Genomic DNA, 13,923 nt, shown 5'->3' with positions numbered 1-13,923 from the left:
GTTGGAGCTTTTGTCTTGTTTAAGAAAAACAAACCAAAAAGCCCTCTGAAAGATCACAGATATTAATTACCCTGACCAAAAATGCTTCTGTTCATAACAGCACTTTTTTCAGCTCCATCTCAAAAAGGCCATTTGGCTCAGAGTATCTGGGAGACCAGAGCAGAAGTGGTTCTGTGAGCAAAAGGAAAACTGCTCCCTAACCCAGCACCTCCAAGCTCTGTGCTTCTCCAGGAGGGACATGTATAAATAGGGTGGCAAATGCATACAGCAAACAAACACTTTCACTTTTCTTGGCCAGCACTGCTCTGAATTTCTGTGGGACACCCTGCTGGACGAAAAGGCATCTGACAAAGAAGGAAAAGAAAGAGTTTAGTCTGCTATGTCACTCTCACAGTAGCCAGAATGACTAACTCATGCCAGTGTTAGTTCAAAGAATAGTCAGATTTTTATCTGTCCTGACAGACAAGCTGCAATTCAGACAGGCTGGTAAACAATCCCATATCCTGTATATTCACTGTTGGCAGGCAAAGGCGTTATGAGATAAGGGAGATCTATACATCAATTACTATGAACATCTCACTGCAGCCAGGGATAGTTTATTATCCTAGTGATGATAATAATTTCTGCTCTTGTGAAGGAGAGTGTGCAGAGGACAAGCCATTTGCAAGCCCTGTGGCTTTTGCTTAGAGGAGGTCCGCTTGCTTTACCCAGCCTTTACCCAGATGCTGGCTGATACCTCAGTACACAGGCTAATGCTCACTGATTTACCCGTGGCAAGTGTGGTTAATTATGTGTCACGTGTGATGAGATCGTTAGCTGGATGGTACAAAGGTGCCACAAGCAGGTATTAACTCTGACATTGCTGACACCGACCACAAGGGACAACCATTTGACTGCATCCCATTCTCCATGACTGTGCAGTTTTCCAAGGCACGAGTTGTTAAGCAACCTGTCATCTCCTAACAGCTTCCCTTTGTGCTAATTCTCCTTTAAAGCAATGAATATAAAACAGGATGTGAATGGAGAGCCCTGTGCAGTGCTAGAATCAAGCCCAGAAGTTACGGACACTGTGATGCTTTTGTGCAGCTCTTACAACTTAATATCAGTAATGTGTACTTCACTTGCAATGAAAGATAAAACCATGCATGATAGGAGGGTTTACGAAGAGGTGTCAATTAATACAAGTGGATTTCTTTCCAAGAGGCATTGAGTATTAACTCCCTTCCTCCCTAGTCTCTAACGCCATAAAATACCATGTACCCTGCAGTGCATAGGAACTTCAGGCAGTTAAGTGCCACACGACACAGGCCTGTTAGATCCCAGTCAGCTTAATGAGTTAATTTTCCATACAAGTGGGAAATGTTTCCAAAATAAAAAAAAAAACATGGACGATAAAACTCTGGGGCACTTCTAATTGAATGCTTGTTAAAAGAAGCGATTCATTATCTGCATTTCTGTGCAACGTTATGCATTTATCAGGTTTCTCTTGTGCTGTATTTAACTCCGCAATTTCCACATCACTGGAATGAACCAAGGTGGAGAAGGATCAAGTTCCCAAATGGGTAACCTACTGGCCACATCTGAGATCCGAGATGAGGGTGTGTGATTTATTACTGCAAAGAACTAGCCAGCTTCTCTCAAACAGGAGAAGCTTATAAATTTGGAGCTGGAGAACCAAAAACCCAGATTCTCCCTGCCTGTGTGAGAGACTTTTCTACAAACTGTACCTGCTGTCTGCACCATGGGCAGTGTGTATAACAACTGTACACACCAACGATCATTTAAATATTTTGCACGCTCGCTGCAGTTAATTGTATGTGCAAAGTAAGTATATAACTGCACCCAGAGGGGATAACTTTTTTGGAAGAGATAGGTGCTCTGCCATTGGATGCTGGAGTCCTGGGACAGTCAGGGAGCAACTGGCCAGCTCTTCCTTCCTCGCCTCCCCAGTTTTGAGCCCATTGACCAATTTCAAGAAAGTCTGAAAGAAGGATGGAGTTGATTTCTAAATATCTTGCAATGGGCAGCTAAGCAGAAGCCCCAACTCAATGCTCACGGTAAAGGAGGCAGGAGAGCTTAGCCCACACACATTTATCCAGCATGGATGTGAATACAGACTTACTCATGCCAAATGCTGGCTCTTGGGTTGTTTTTTTCAGGTCTAATGCTGGCTCTTGGCCAGCATTAGGAGACATCCAGAGAGCGGCAATATGGTGCAGCTGTTCTGGTGGGGCTGGAGTTACTGAAGTGCATGGATAGAAAGGACACAGATAAGTTGGCAACTCAGCTTCATTAGTATGACTGTTGATGGAACATGTTATTTCATTGCTCAGAAGAAAACTTCAATATTACTGGAACGGATGAAATTCACAAGGGAAACCACACCAAAAAAAAAACAAAATAAAGGAGATGAAAGAAGATGTTTTACGTGCTGGTGATTCACTCTGAGACAAAAGAAAATAAAAGAATATCCCCAACCAGTTAGATCCCCAAATACTAAATATATAAACTTATTGCTGTGATAGCTCCTCCAGACATGAGTCATACTTTTTACAACCTTATGGGGTTGATCAATTTAACTTCATAAATGAATTACACCACCAAAACCAGACCAATGTATCCAGACGGGCTCATTTCAACCTTTCAGAGCTATCGATAAAACTCTGTGTGAGCTGAAATGCTTACCAGCAAAAGCTGAAAGCAGTAAATCAAATTTAATAGGCTGGTTTTGTCGACTGCACAGGAATGATGCCTGAAAAAAAACAACCCACGCCTGAACTAATGGAATTCCTAAAGGATATGCAAAGACTGTTTCATTTCTACATGCCTAATGTTCCGGGTTTCTGTTTGGTTGTCCTATGCACATAACCCACAGAATTTCTGAATTAAGACCAGCACTTTACATACAAAATATTTAGAAAGGCTTCCAATCCTGACAAAAAGATCTATTGCCTCCCTCAATAGCTGGTTCCTGTAGTTAATTACCCTCACTTATGTTTAATTTAAATTTCTGTCCCTTCATTTTCCCGCAGCTTGATATTTTTTATGCTATTATCTGCTACATTAAAGTGCCCTCCTCTTTCATTTATTTTCCCTCCATGTGGTCAAGTTGCCTTTTAACCTTCTCTTTGCAACAAATTGACATCCTTCTACCTCCCACTACAGATGACTTTGGCCTCCATAGGCTATAGAGGTGCTTGGGTTTCATTTATTTTCCTTTTGCTGGGGTGATACAAAGAAAAATAGTGTTTCCAACCTCATCTTTATTTTCTGCTTTTTTATTTCTCCTGCAGCAAATATATTGCCAATATATGATGCCAGATTGACAAGATGGAAACAGAAGTCAGAATTCTTTACTGTCAAACCAACCCCACGCTGCCCTCCTCTCTTACAGAGTTCTGTAAGACCACCAGCCTAGGTAGAGGTGGTCTCCCCTGATATTTAGATAGGAAATAAATGTTGTATCCTCAACACTGTGGAATAACTGTGGTCAGCAAATGTCAGCTTCTGTGGTAAAGCCACAAGCCAGGAGAGACCAGAGCTTGGTCCTGCTCTGAGTCAGGACCAAATAACTAATCTCAAGGCGTGAAATGTAGTATCCAGTGATCAATACTCTGAGCCATCTTGTTTTCTGAGTCAAAAATAAACCTTCTCTAGGTGCAAGAGTGGCATTGCTGCTCTCCACCTTCTCCATCCTCCAAACAAAACAGAAAAGCTGGAGAGGAAGCAAAACCAGCAACTTTCATTTCATTTTATAGTCAGCTGTAGCGCTGATGTTCCCTTAACACTGCATAACATTGCTTTGATTAATCTAATAATGGTATGCCCCCAGAAATAGAATGACATCTGCTATTTAAGATAGGTTTGGTACAATTATGCCTCTTGCAGTATTTGTGTCTCATTTCTTTCAAGGATATGGAACTTCACTTTTTCCAGTAAAACTAGAAAAAGATGACTATAAACACGTCTTCTTCCTGTGAAAGCTCAAACTACAAAAGATAGATCACACAAAATTACTCTTGTTTGCATTCTGAAGATGGAGCTTGACATTAGAAAGATGAACACTTTCTATTCTTCTTACATTTTCTAATATTATAATGACAGATATTATGGCAAGCACCATAATCTGTTCGACTGTAGTGCAAACAGTGCACATCACCTCCCTAATAACATTGCAAAAGCTAGAGATGGGAGTTCATTATTTTCTTTGCCTTCTGTAGGAATATTGCTGATCCATATAATTACTGCAGTTGCAGAGATGTGCAGCGTTGGGACAGTGTCAGTGCTCTTCTCTGGGCCACTGCACTGTACTGATACTGTACTGATACTGGGACTGTACTGCTCCCAGCATTGTTATACTGGAAACATAGGTCTGAAAAGCTCTATTTGTATTTTAACACCTGTTAAAGATTATAGGCAAGCTCCAATTTCATAGCTTTTAACTGGGAGATAGCAGCTTGCTGCCCAAGCCGACGTGGATGAAGCTGTACGCTCAGCAGGGTCCTATCCTTTCCTTGGGAGAGGCAAGGTCAGCAAGTCTGGTTCTTTTCACTTACATCTCACTTAAGAACAATAGCCCATTTTCAGCTTCTCCTCCAGTGACCAAGGCCAGAAAAGTCTGTTATGTGGTCACAAATACAGGTAGTGAGGAGTTTTCCAACTCAGCAGATTTCATTTCATGGATCCAAACAGATTTATCTAAAACATGCCCTGGGAGTGTACTGGTTTGGGCTGAACTTGTGAGCAGGTAGGGAGGACATACACAGGGACTAGGAAATTATTTGCTTAGCGGGAGGTTTGCCCAGGGTGCTGAAGGCCTGCGTTCAAGTCCATGTTCTGTTGAATTCTGTATGAGGACGTAATTCTGTCCCTCTGGTGAGACACATCCTCTCTGCCCTGTTTCAGGACCTACTGCAAACAGACTATTCTCTTTGTGCAAAAACTGCCAGAATTAGTGATCTCATATGAAAGGAAGCACTGGACGATGACTTAGTTTTACCAGCAGCTCAACGACCTGAGGATGTTTTCCTTCTAACGTATACAGGAGCATTTAATCTCTTACTTTACTGGGGTCTGTCTGACTTCACCTACCATTATCACAATGGCATGTTGGTGGAGAGCAGAGCTATCCATAGATTACATACAGTATGCACAACAAATGTAATCAGGCTGAATTATCAGAGACTGAGCCTTGGGCTCCTGGCAGTAAACTGCAGTATTACATTTGTCATCTATGAGCCTTTAACAGCCACAAAACACTCACAGCATAGGCCTATGGTCAACTTTAAGCAAATTATATAGGGCACTTCAGACTGTGATTAAGGTGAACTGGACCCTGCAGAGACGTGTGTGTTCACCAAAATTTATCTTCAAAGACTGTCTATAAATCCTAAAAAAGGAGGCGTTTGTTGGCTTTTGGTTGTGTTTTTTTTTTCCTGTTGGGTAAGAGGGGCATTTTAATAGAATCATAGAATCATTTAAGTTGGAAAAGGCCTTTAAGGTCATCGAGTCCAACCATCAACCCAACAACACCATGCCCACTAAACCATGTCCCTAAGCGCCTCATCTCCCCGCCTTTTAAATACTTCCAGGGATGGTGACTCAACCCCTTCCCTGGGCAGCCTGTTCCAATGTTTAACCACTCTTTCACTAAAGAAATTTTTCCTCACATCCAATCTAGACCTCCCCTGGCGCAACTTGAGGCCATTTCCTCTTGTCCTATCGCTTGTTACTTGGGAGAAGAGACCGACACCCACCTCGCTACAACCTCCTTTCAGGTAGTTGTAGAGAGCAATGAGGTCTCCCCTCAGCCTCCTTTTCTCCAGGCTAAACAGTCCCAGTTCCCTCAGCCGCTCCTCATAAGACTTGTTCTCCAGACCCCTCACCAGCCTGGTTGCCCTTCTCTGGACACGCTCCAGCACCTCAACGTCCTTCTTGTAGTGAGGGGCCCAAAACTGAACACAGTATTCGAGGTGCGGCCGCACCAGTGCCGAGTACAGGGGCACGATCACTTCCCTACTCCTGCTGGCCACACTATTTCTGATACAGGCCAGGATGCCGTTGGCCTTCTTGGCCGCCTGGGCACACTGCCGGCTCATGTTCAGCCGGCTGTCGACCAACACCCCCAGGTCCTTTTCCGCCAGGCAGCTTTCCAGCCACTCTCCCCCAAGCCTGTAGCGCTGCATGGGGTTGTTGTGACCCAGGTGCAGAACCTAGCACTTAGCCTTGTTGAACCTCATACAATTGGCCTTACACACACACAAAAAAATCAGTTTGATCCTGAGCAAATGCTATTTCAAGGCTTTTCCCTCCACATCTTCAAAACATGAATTTCAGCATTTAAATGAAGTACTTCAGATAACAGAGCTTAAAAACAGAGCAAAAATATCAAGAGAAAGAGGCCAGCTTTTCAGAGGTCCATCAACCTGTATGAGCTACACTGTCTTAAGTCTGGAGGACAAGGAAACCCCTCTCCTGTTGAGCTGGTCAGTGCCACGCTCTGTGCACTACCAGGATCATGAGGCACAGGGCTTCCTCTCTGCTTGCTAGCCTGCCTCTCACATATGAGCCTGGGGAGAGCAAAGGGACTGCTCTTCTTGGGAATCGGTCATGCCAGATAGCTAACACACAGAAAAGGGAATCAGATCTCATTTTTCCTGCTGGCTATGCCCTACATTAGCCCAGCCCAAAGCACCTCTCCTCCTCCTTCCTGGCTTCTAGGTCAGTGGTGACTCATCTGTGTTTTAATGCAGGTCTCTGAAGCTTAATTCATTACCTGAAAAGAGCTTTGAGACCATCAAGTGAAGGATACTAAAGAAGTGCAAAGAGGTAATTCTTGTAACTCATATCCATGTGCTACATATGTGCCTTTGTATATTTTTTTTTCCTTTTATAAAAACAAAATTTGTACCTGATCCTAGAGCAGAGAGGGAGCCATCCATTCCCTTCACCCTCCCCCCATGATGCATCCCACCTTGCTGTTTTGTGTGTGAGGTTTGAAAAAGGGGGTCTGACATACCCAACAATCGAATTTGCGTGACCGCGCCGTGTAAAACGAAGAACATCCAGAGGGGCTGGGAACAGTCCACGCAGACCTGCATGCCAGTGCCGGCACCATTGTGACTCAAGTGCAGCTCACCATCTGAATTCACCATAAATCCCAGGATGTCTCCGCTCTGGAGGGGCACCACAACTCGGCAGATGGCCCAGAACTCCTTTCGGTCGACCAAGGACTCGGGGTTATAGGGGAGGTCGCTTGGGCGCAAGGTGCTGGGGTCGCAGGACGTCACCCCGTAGGACAGCGTCCCCGTGCGCACAGCATTGGACTTGTTGATTTTGACAAAAATGGTTTCGTTGATCCGAAGGGGTCTGTTGGTGAAAACCAAAGTCCTCTCCTCCCGGGCGTGCTCCAGACGGGCCACGGTTTGGTCGTCGAGGATTTTGACGTGGGGTCCCCGGAGGTGGTGAAAGCGGAGGTCGCTCTCCAGCTGGGAGGGGAGGAGGTGGGAGTGCTGGGAGTTAAGGGAGTTCTGTGGGATGGGACACGTGGTGGCCGTCACGTGGAAGGTCTCCTCCTGCAGGTTGAGGTCACACAGGCTGACCGAGAGGCGCGTGTCCTCCGTCTCCCGCCGCAGCGAGGGCCGGCGGATGGCGGTGAAGGAGCGGGGCCGCAGGCAGTCGGGAGGAATGATTTCACTGTCTGCAGGGAGAGAGAAAACAAAAAAGGGGTCACTTCAGAGAAAATGAAAATGTCCAGGAGTTTGCAAATCGCTATTGGTTTGATTGATATGATTAAAAGGGAAAATCAGAGACCTGCTGCCATTAATAAATTTTCCCCTTTAAAATATGGAAGCAGAGTATCATAACATGTTTTTGCAATCGATTGTAGTCTCCCCACCAGCATCACCATTTTCAGCTTCTGAGCAGGCAGACTCAAAATCGATGGAAAGAATTGACCAGGGGAGGATCTCCTTGGAGAGGGCAAACAGAGGGTAAATATCTGAAATACACCCTGAACATACCAATCAATATCTATACAGGCTGCGAGTTTTCATGCTCTCTTTATAGACAATAAAGTAATTCTCATAGATCTAGGAAATAAATATCTAACTGCACATTCCTTTATTTTAAAACAAATCCTATGTTCAGTTCTAATTTATTTATCATCATATGAAATTTAATTAATATTCCTGAATATAATTAATCATTAGTGTTCTGGTGCTCACTGCAAACCAGTACAGATTTCAGAGTGCAGAACTTGGGAATATGCAGTTTTCTATAAATAACATACAATCACTCATTATCTCCAAGACAAATAATTAAAAATCAAATCCACAGATATGTAACAAAGAAAGATGATGCGTACACATTCAAATCCAGCAGTGGCAACAGAATTGCACCTTATCCTCTTTGTTAGTCTCACCTGCTGTTTCAAGAGCTAATCATCGATTTATTTGATTCTTTTTCTAAGGAACATAATCACCTGCCTTTAATGCCTAAATTACTTTTATTTAACGTATCCTTAGCTACACTGTTGCCATAGAAATTTTTAAGAGCAATATACTGAGAAAAAAACATTATTTAAACAGATTATAAACGTAAGCTGAGATGACGCAAGGATTTATACTTCTGCTTGGCTTTCTGAACTCTGAGAAGCCCGTAGCATCAGGAGACTATTGGCTGTGAGAAAATTGAGCATGTGGGTAGTTGTCTGCAAACGTTGTAATAAGCTATGACCCATATTGACTGTTCCTTTCCGGGAGCTATGCCTGAAGACTGTTGTGGCTTCAAGCCTGGGTCCAAACGACATGAGGTGGGACCACCCTACACAACACAGTCCCCGGCAGGTGGCACAAAACAACACCGCCAGACCCCAGCCTGGGACCTGCCGCAGACACGGCACAAGGTGGAACAACAAGAAGAGGCAGAGGAGCAGAGACTCGTTCCTAACCCACCTGCCAGGCCCTTGCAGTGGGCACCTCTTCCATGTGTCCTTGGAATTTTCTTTTACGACAACAAAGAGCAGGAACTCAGGTTATCTGAGGATTTTCCCAATGGGATGCACCCTCTCCCAGTACACCAGAGTAGTGGCTCTGTACTGGTGCCAAGGAAAAATGCCAGTTACTGAATAACCAACATCTCCTGCAATATCTGAGGTCTGACTAACAGCCTTTCTTGCCCTCCTCTTCTGGGAGCCCTGACAAGAGCACACCCACACAGTTTGGCTTCAGTAGAGCTCTTTGCTTTGCTTAAACTGGATTATTCCAGGCTCCTCTTTAAATAAACTGCTATTATAAGGGAAGCACAGTTTCAAAATAAAAATGAGCTTTGTTCCTCATATTTGATTTTCCCCATACTGATATTTCAGCTTCTCTTCCCAGAAGTTAATTAAAGAAAAGGAGGAATAAATAAAATCAGAAATTACCCCAAGTAATTTAGAAGGGAGAATAAGTCGCATTAATGCTTTGTAATATATGGGCTAGCATTTGCATTGGAAGTGCTCCTCCTGGATAGAATTAGACTTATTTTACCCTCCTTTGGCTGGAAACCCAAATAGGAGAACAAATACTAGCAGCTGATGACGATCCTTGGTGTAGGTGAATGGGTAGAGACCTTTCTGAATAGGAACAGAAGGTCCTCCCTACGTATCCTTAGCTACACTGTTGCCATAGAAATTTTTAAGAGCAATATACTGAGAAAAAAACATTATTTAAACAGATTATAAACATAAGCTGAGATGACGCAAGGATTTATACTTCTGCTTGGCTTTCTGAACTCTGAGAAGCCCGTAGCATCAGGAGACTATTGGCTGTGAGAAAATTGAGCATGTGGGTAGTTGTCTGCAAACGTTGTAATAAGCTATGACCCATATTGACTGTTCCTTTCCGGGAGCTATGCCTGAAGACTGTTGTGGCTTCAAGCCTGGGTCCAAACGACATGAGGTGGGACCACCCTACACAACACAGTCCCCGGCAGGTGGCACAAAACAACACCGCCAGACCCCAGCCTGGGACCTGCCGCAGACACGGCACAAGGTGGAACAACAAGAAGAGGCAGAGGAGCAGAGACTCGTTCCTAACCCACCTGCCAGGCCCTTGCAGTGGGCACCTCTTCCATGTGTCCTTGGAATTTTCTTTTACGACAACAAAGAGCAGGAACTCAGGTTATCTGAGGATTTTCCCAATGGGATGCACCCTCTCCCAGTACACCAGAGTAGTGGCTCTGTACTGGTGCCAAGGAAAAATGCCAGTTACTGAATAACCAACATCTCCTGCAATATCTGAGGTCTGACTAACAGCCTTTCTTGCCCTCCTCTTCTGGGAGCCCTGACAAGAGCACACCCACACAGTTTGGCTTCAGTAGAGCTCTTTGCTTTGCTTAAACTGGATTATTCCAGGCTCCTCTTTAAATAAACTGCTATTATAAGTTTCAAAATAAAAATGAGCTTTGTTCCTCATATTTGATTTTCCCCATACTGATATTTCAGCTTCTCTTCCCAGAAGTTAATTAAAGAAAAGGAGGAATAAATAAAATCAGAAATTACCCCAAGTAATTTAGAAGGGAGAATAAGTCGCATTAATGCTTTGTAATATATGGGCTAGCATTTGCATTGGAAGTGCTCCTCCTGGATAGAATTAGACTTATTTTACCCTCCTTTGGCTGGAAACCCAAATAGGAGAACAAATACTAGCAGCTGACGACGATCCTTGGTGTAGGTGAATGGGTAGAGACCTTTCTGAATAGGAACAGAAGGTCCTCCCTATTTTATTCCCTGTAACTATTCATGTGCAGCCTGGCTGACAACTGTGATGTGTGGGTAGCTTGCAGCCAGGGTTTTGAAACAGCTTGTTTTCCACCAGGATGCTTGCATTTCCCTTTGGCTGCTGGACAAAATATCTTTTTCCGTATGAAAAGAGGTTAAGAGAGATGGAGTTCTTTTGCAGACAAGACACATGGCAGTGATAGCAAACCAGGGTTACACATCCAACTGTTTTACTTAAATCCATCGGTAGCTCAGATGCCTAGCCACTTAAGGGATAAGATGTCCCAAGCATATGGGATTGACTGTGAAACTTAGTTCATTAATGTTTGCAAATACCCGTGGATTGCAGTTTACTGGTATCTGAAGTGGGTTTGTGAAAATTTAGAGAGATGAGTCTCTAAGTGATGCTGGTGTGCTCCAGGGCTCTATGTTTTTATAAATCACAAAATACCCAGCCAAAGAAGGAAAAAAAAAAAAACATTTAATATAAAGTAAAACAAAAGTGGGATTAATCTTTTGGGGTGGTAGGTAAGTTGGAAGAGATGTGAAACGCCATTTACCCAGAATAACTGATAACAGCCAAGGGCTATGAAAGAACAATTCTGGTGAAATGTGAAACATATGAATGACTTTTTGAGCAGTTTCTTTCACCAGAAGATGCGCAGGAACGAATTGTTTTCTTCCACTAGAGCTTCAGTTGTCACTTTTTAAACACAGACCAAGCTGTTCATGCTGGAGTGGCCCATAACACAGCCTTACTCCTGCAAAACATTTACAGCTGACCTTTAATGCCTGCAAAGGAGGCACTCGCCATGTAGGAGTGTTCAGGCACATTTATATTTGCAGAGACAAACCTGGAGCACACATCAAAAAGATGGAATGACTTTATGTGACGAGACTGTAAAATACGAAACGGGTCCAATGGCCCATTACCAAGGAGATCACTCAGCTTCAGCCTGAAGAATTTAGAAATCATCCCTTCTTATTAAATATTCAAGGTTATAAAATTTCCTATATAAGGCAGTTGGCAGTGTTTCTTTGGGAAAAGTCAACTGGTGAGAGACCTCCTTGGGTGAGAATAGATGGACTTGTGAGTGAAGACTACAGCTCTCACTGAGTCACCAGAGCAAGCTTTAACCCTGCTGGTTGGGGTACCACCAGCAAGCTGGCTGTGACCACGGCAGCTCGATGCAGGCTGGCTGCCCAGGTAGCTTTCCAGAGAGGTTTTGCTGAGCTCTGCATCAGTGGAGTTATGATGCCAATGCCAGATTTAGAGACTTAAAGTTTCTGGTAGCAATATAGACATAGCCAAAGTGGAATGGATTTCTACTAAATACAAATTTTCTGCTCCTCAGCTGGAGAATCTGAGACACTGAATTTTTGTAAAGGATGCCTAACTTCATAAATCCCCTTGTATCTTTTTCTGGCTTTGTTTAAGAAAAAAAGTGAGCAGGAGTAACAAAGTACAACTGAAGGGCACTTGAGGTCAGCCGTCTCCTGTTTTCTCGTCTTTAGTGGGGTTAAAAAATTTAGATTCTCAGCAGCTGATGCCTTACACAGAAAATTAACTTGAAGTATCTTCCTCAAACCAGAGGCTTCAAAGCTCTCTGTTTTCCTGCTCAGAGGGCATGGAAGAGCCTCCTGCTTCATGCAGACTCAATGAAACTGCAGTAACACTTTAAAACAGCACCTACAAGCAGCTGGTGAGCAGCCAGATACAGCTGTAATCGCTGCATCCAGATCAGAAGTATTTCACTACCACCTTTTTTTTGAATGACTGTCAAATGTTGTCTTCTTAAAATCACCTATTTCCTTAAACATGTATAATATGTATAATACATATTTATTACTGATATCACATATATGCACATTTAATATAGCTACATGAACATCCAAACACAAACACATTTCTAATCACCAGCATGCAAAGATCAGCTCAGCCCCACACAAACCCAAAGGGGATGTGTTGCTGTCAGACTGTCAAATCATTATTTCCTTCCTCTTTTTCTTTTTCAGTACTGTCTGTTACTGCCTGAAGGCTTGACTTTCCAAGGTCATGAGCAGCCAGTATTCACACACCTGTAAAGGATCTGAGAAAGCAGAGCAAACTCAGCACACACGCACACACATGCTGGAAACTTGCAGAGTCCAGTATTTAACTGCAAGCTCTAGGGACACAGATCTCCTCCTCTTGAGTTTTCTGAGATTGGTGTAATCCTATAGCCTTACATGAATTGCATTTCTTCAGAGTATGAGGGCTGCAACCTCTCTCCAGAATGAGCTATGGAAGACCTAGTATAAATAAACCAATCTTGAAACTTATTACTACAAAAAAAACCTTAAAATTTGGGGAATCAGACTGATAACCTAAGAACCTATCCCATTTCTAATGATCTTCCCTCCCAGGAGAGAGAAATGCTGAGAAAACAAGGAACAACCTAGTTATTCCTTGCATCTGGAGAACATTTCTGACCTCGGCTACTAAGCAAAGACTAAAAAATTGGTAAGGTCAGAACCTTGCTGGTGTGGTCCTTCCCTTCCCATGCACAGCCCCATGTTCTTTCCTTCCTTCTGTTCTTTGCTTTACTTCTTCACAAGTGCTTTTTTCTTCTCTTAATCCCTCACTTCACTGGGTAATAGTATTTTTAGTGAGTACTGGTGCTCATTGTATAATTCCCGTGACCAAGGAACTTCAGAGGTGCTAAGCTACCAAAAGACATCTTGAAGTCAGTGGCCCCTACAATATCTTTATCAATGATCTGGATGAGGGGATTGAGTGCACCCTCAGTAAGTTTGCAAACGACACCAAGTTGGGCGGCAGTGTTGATCTGCTCGAGGGTAGGAAGGCTCTGCAGAGGGACCTGGACAGGCTGGATCGATGGGCCCAGGCCAACTGTATGAGATTCAACAAGGCCAAGTGCCGGGTCCTGCACTTCAGCCACAACAACCCCATGCAGCGCTGCAGGCTTGGGGAAGAGTGGCTGGAAAGCTGCCTGGCGGAAAAGGACCTGGGGGTGTTGGTCGACAGCCGGCTGAACATGAGCCGGCAGTGTGCCCAGGCGGCCAAGAAGGCCAATGGCATCCTGGCCTGTATCAGAAATAGTGTGGCCAGCAGGAGTAGGGAAGTGATCGTGCCCCTGTACTCGGCACTGGTGAGGCCG

General features: G+C 43.9%; 1 protein-coding gene across 1 annotated transcript in view; it reads right to left on the bottom strand.

Annotated features, from left to right (window-relative positions):
- Window positions 1-13,923, bottom strand: part of NEURL1 (neuralized E3 ubiquitin protein ligase 1) — a 70,364-nt gene that overhangs the window by 9,387 nt on the left and 47,054 nt on the right. The window contains exon 4 of the mRNA XM_009328451.1: window positions 7,019-7,699. Within this exon, the coding sequence (XP_009326726.1) occupies window positions 7,019-7,699 (681 nt within the window). The remainder of the gene's footprint in view (window positions 1-7,018; window positions 7,700-13,923) is intronic.

This window comes from Pygoscelis adeliae, unplaced genomic scaffold, assembly GCF_000699105.1.
Source record: "Pygoscelis adeliae isolate BGI_AS28 unplaced genomic scaffold, ASM69910v1 Scaffold317, whole genome shotgun sequence".
Lineage (NCBI taxonomy): Eukaryota > Metazoa > Chordata > Aves > Sphenisciformes > Spheniscidae > Pygoscelis > Pygoscelis adeliae.
The sequence above is the reverse complement of the archived record's forward strand: the minus strand, read 5'-3'. Positions and strand labels throughout refer to the sequence as shown.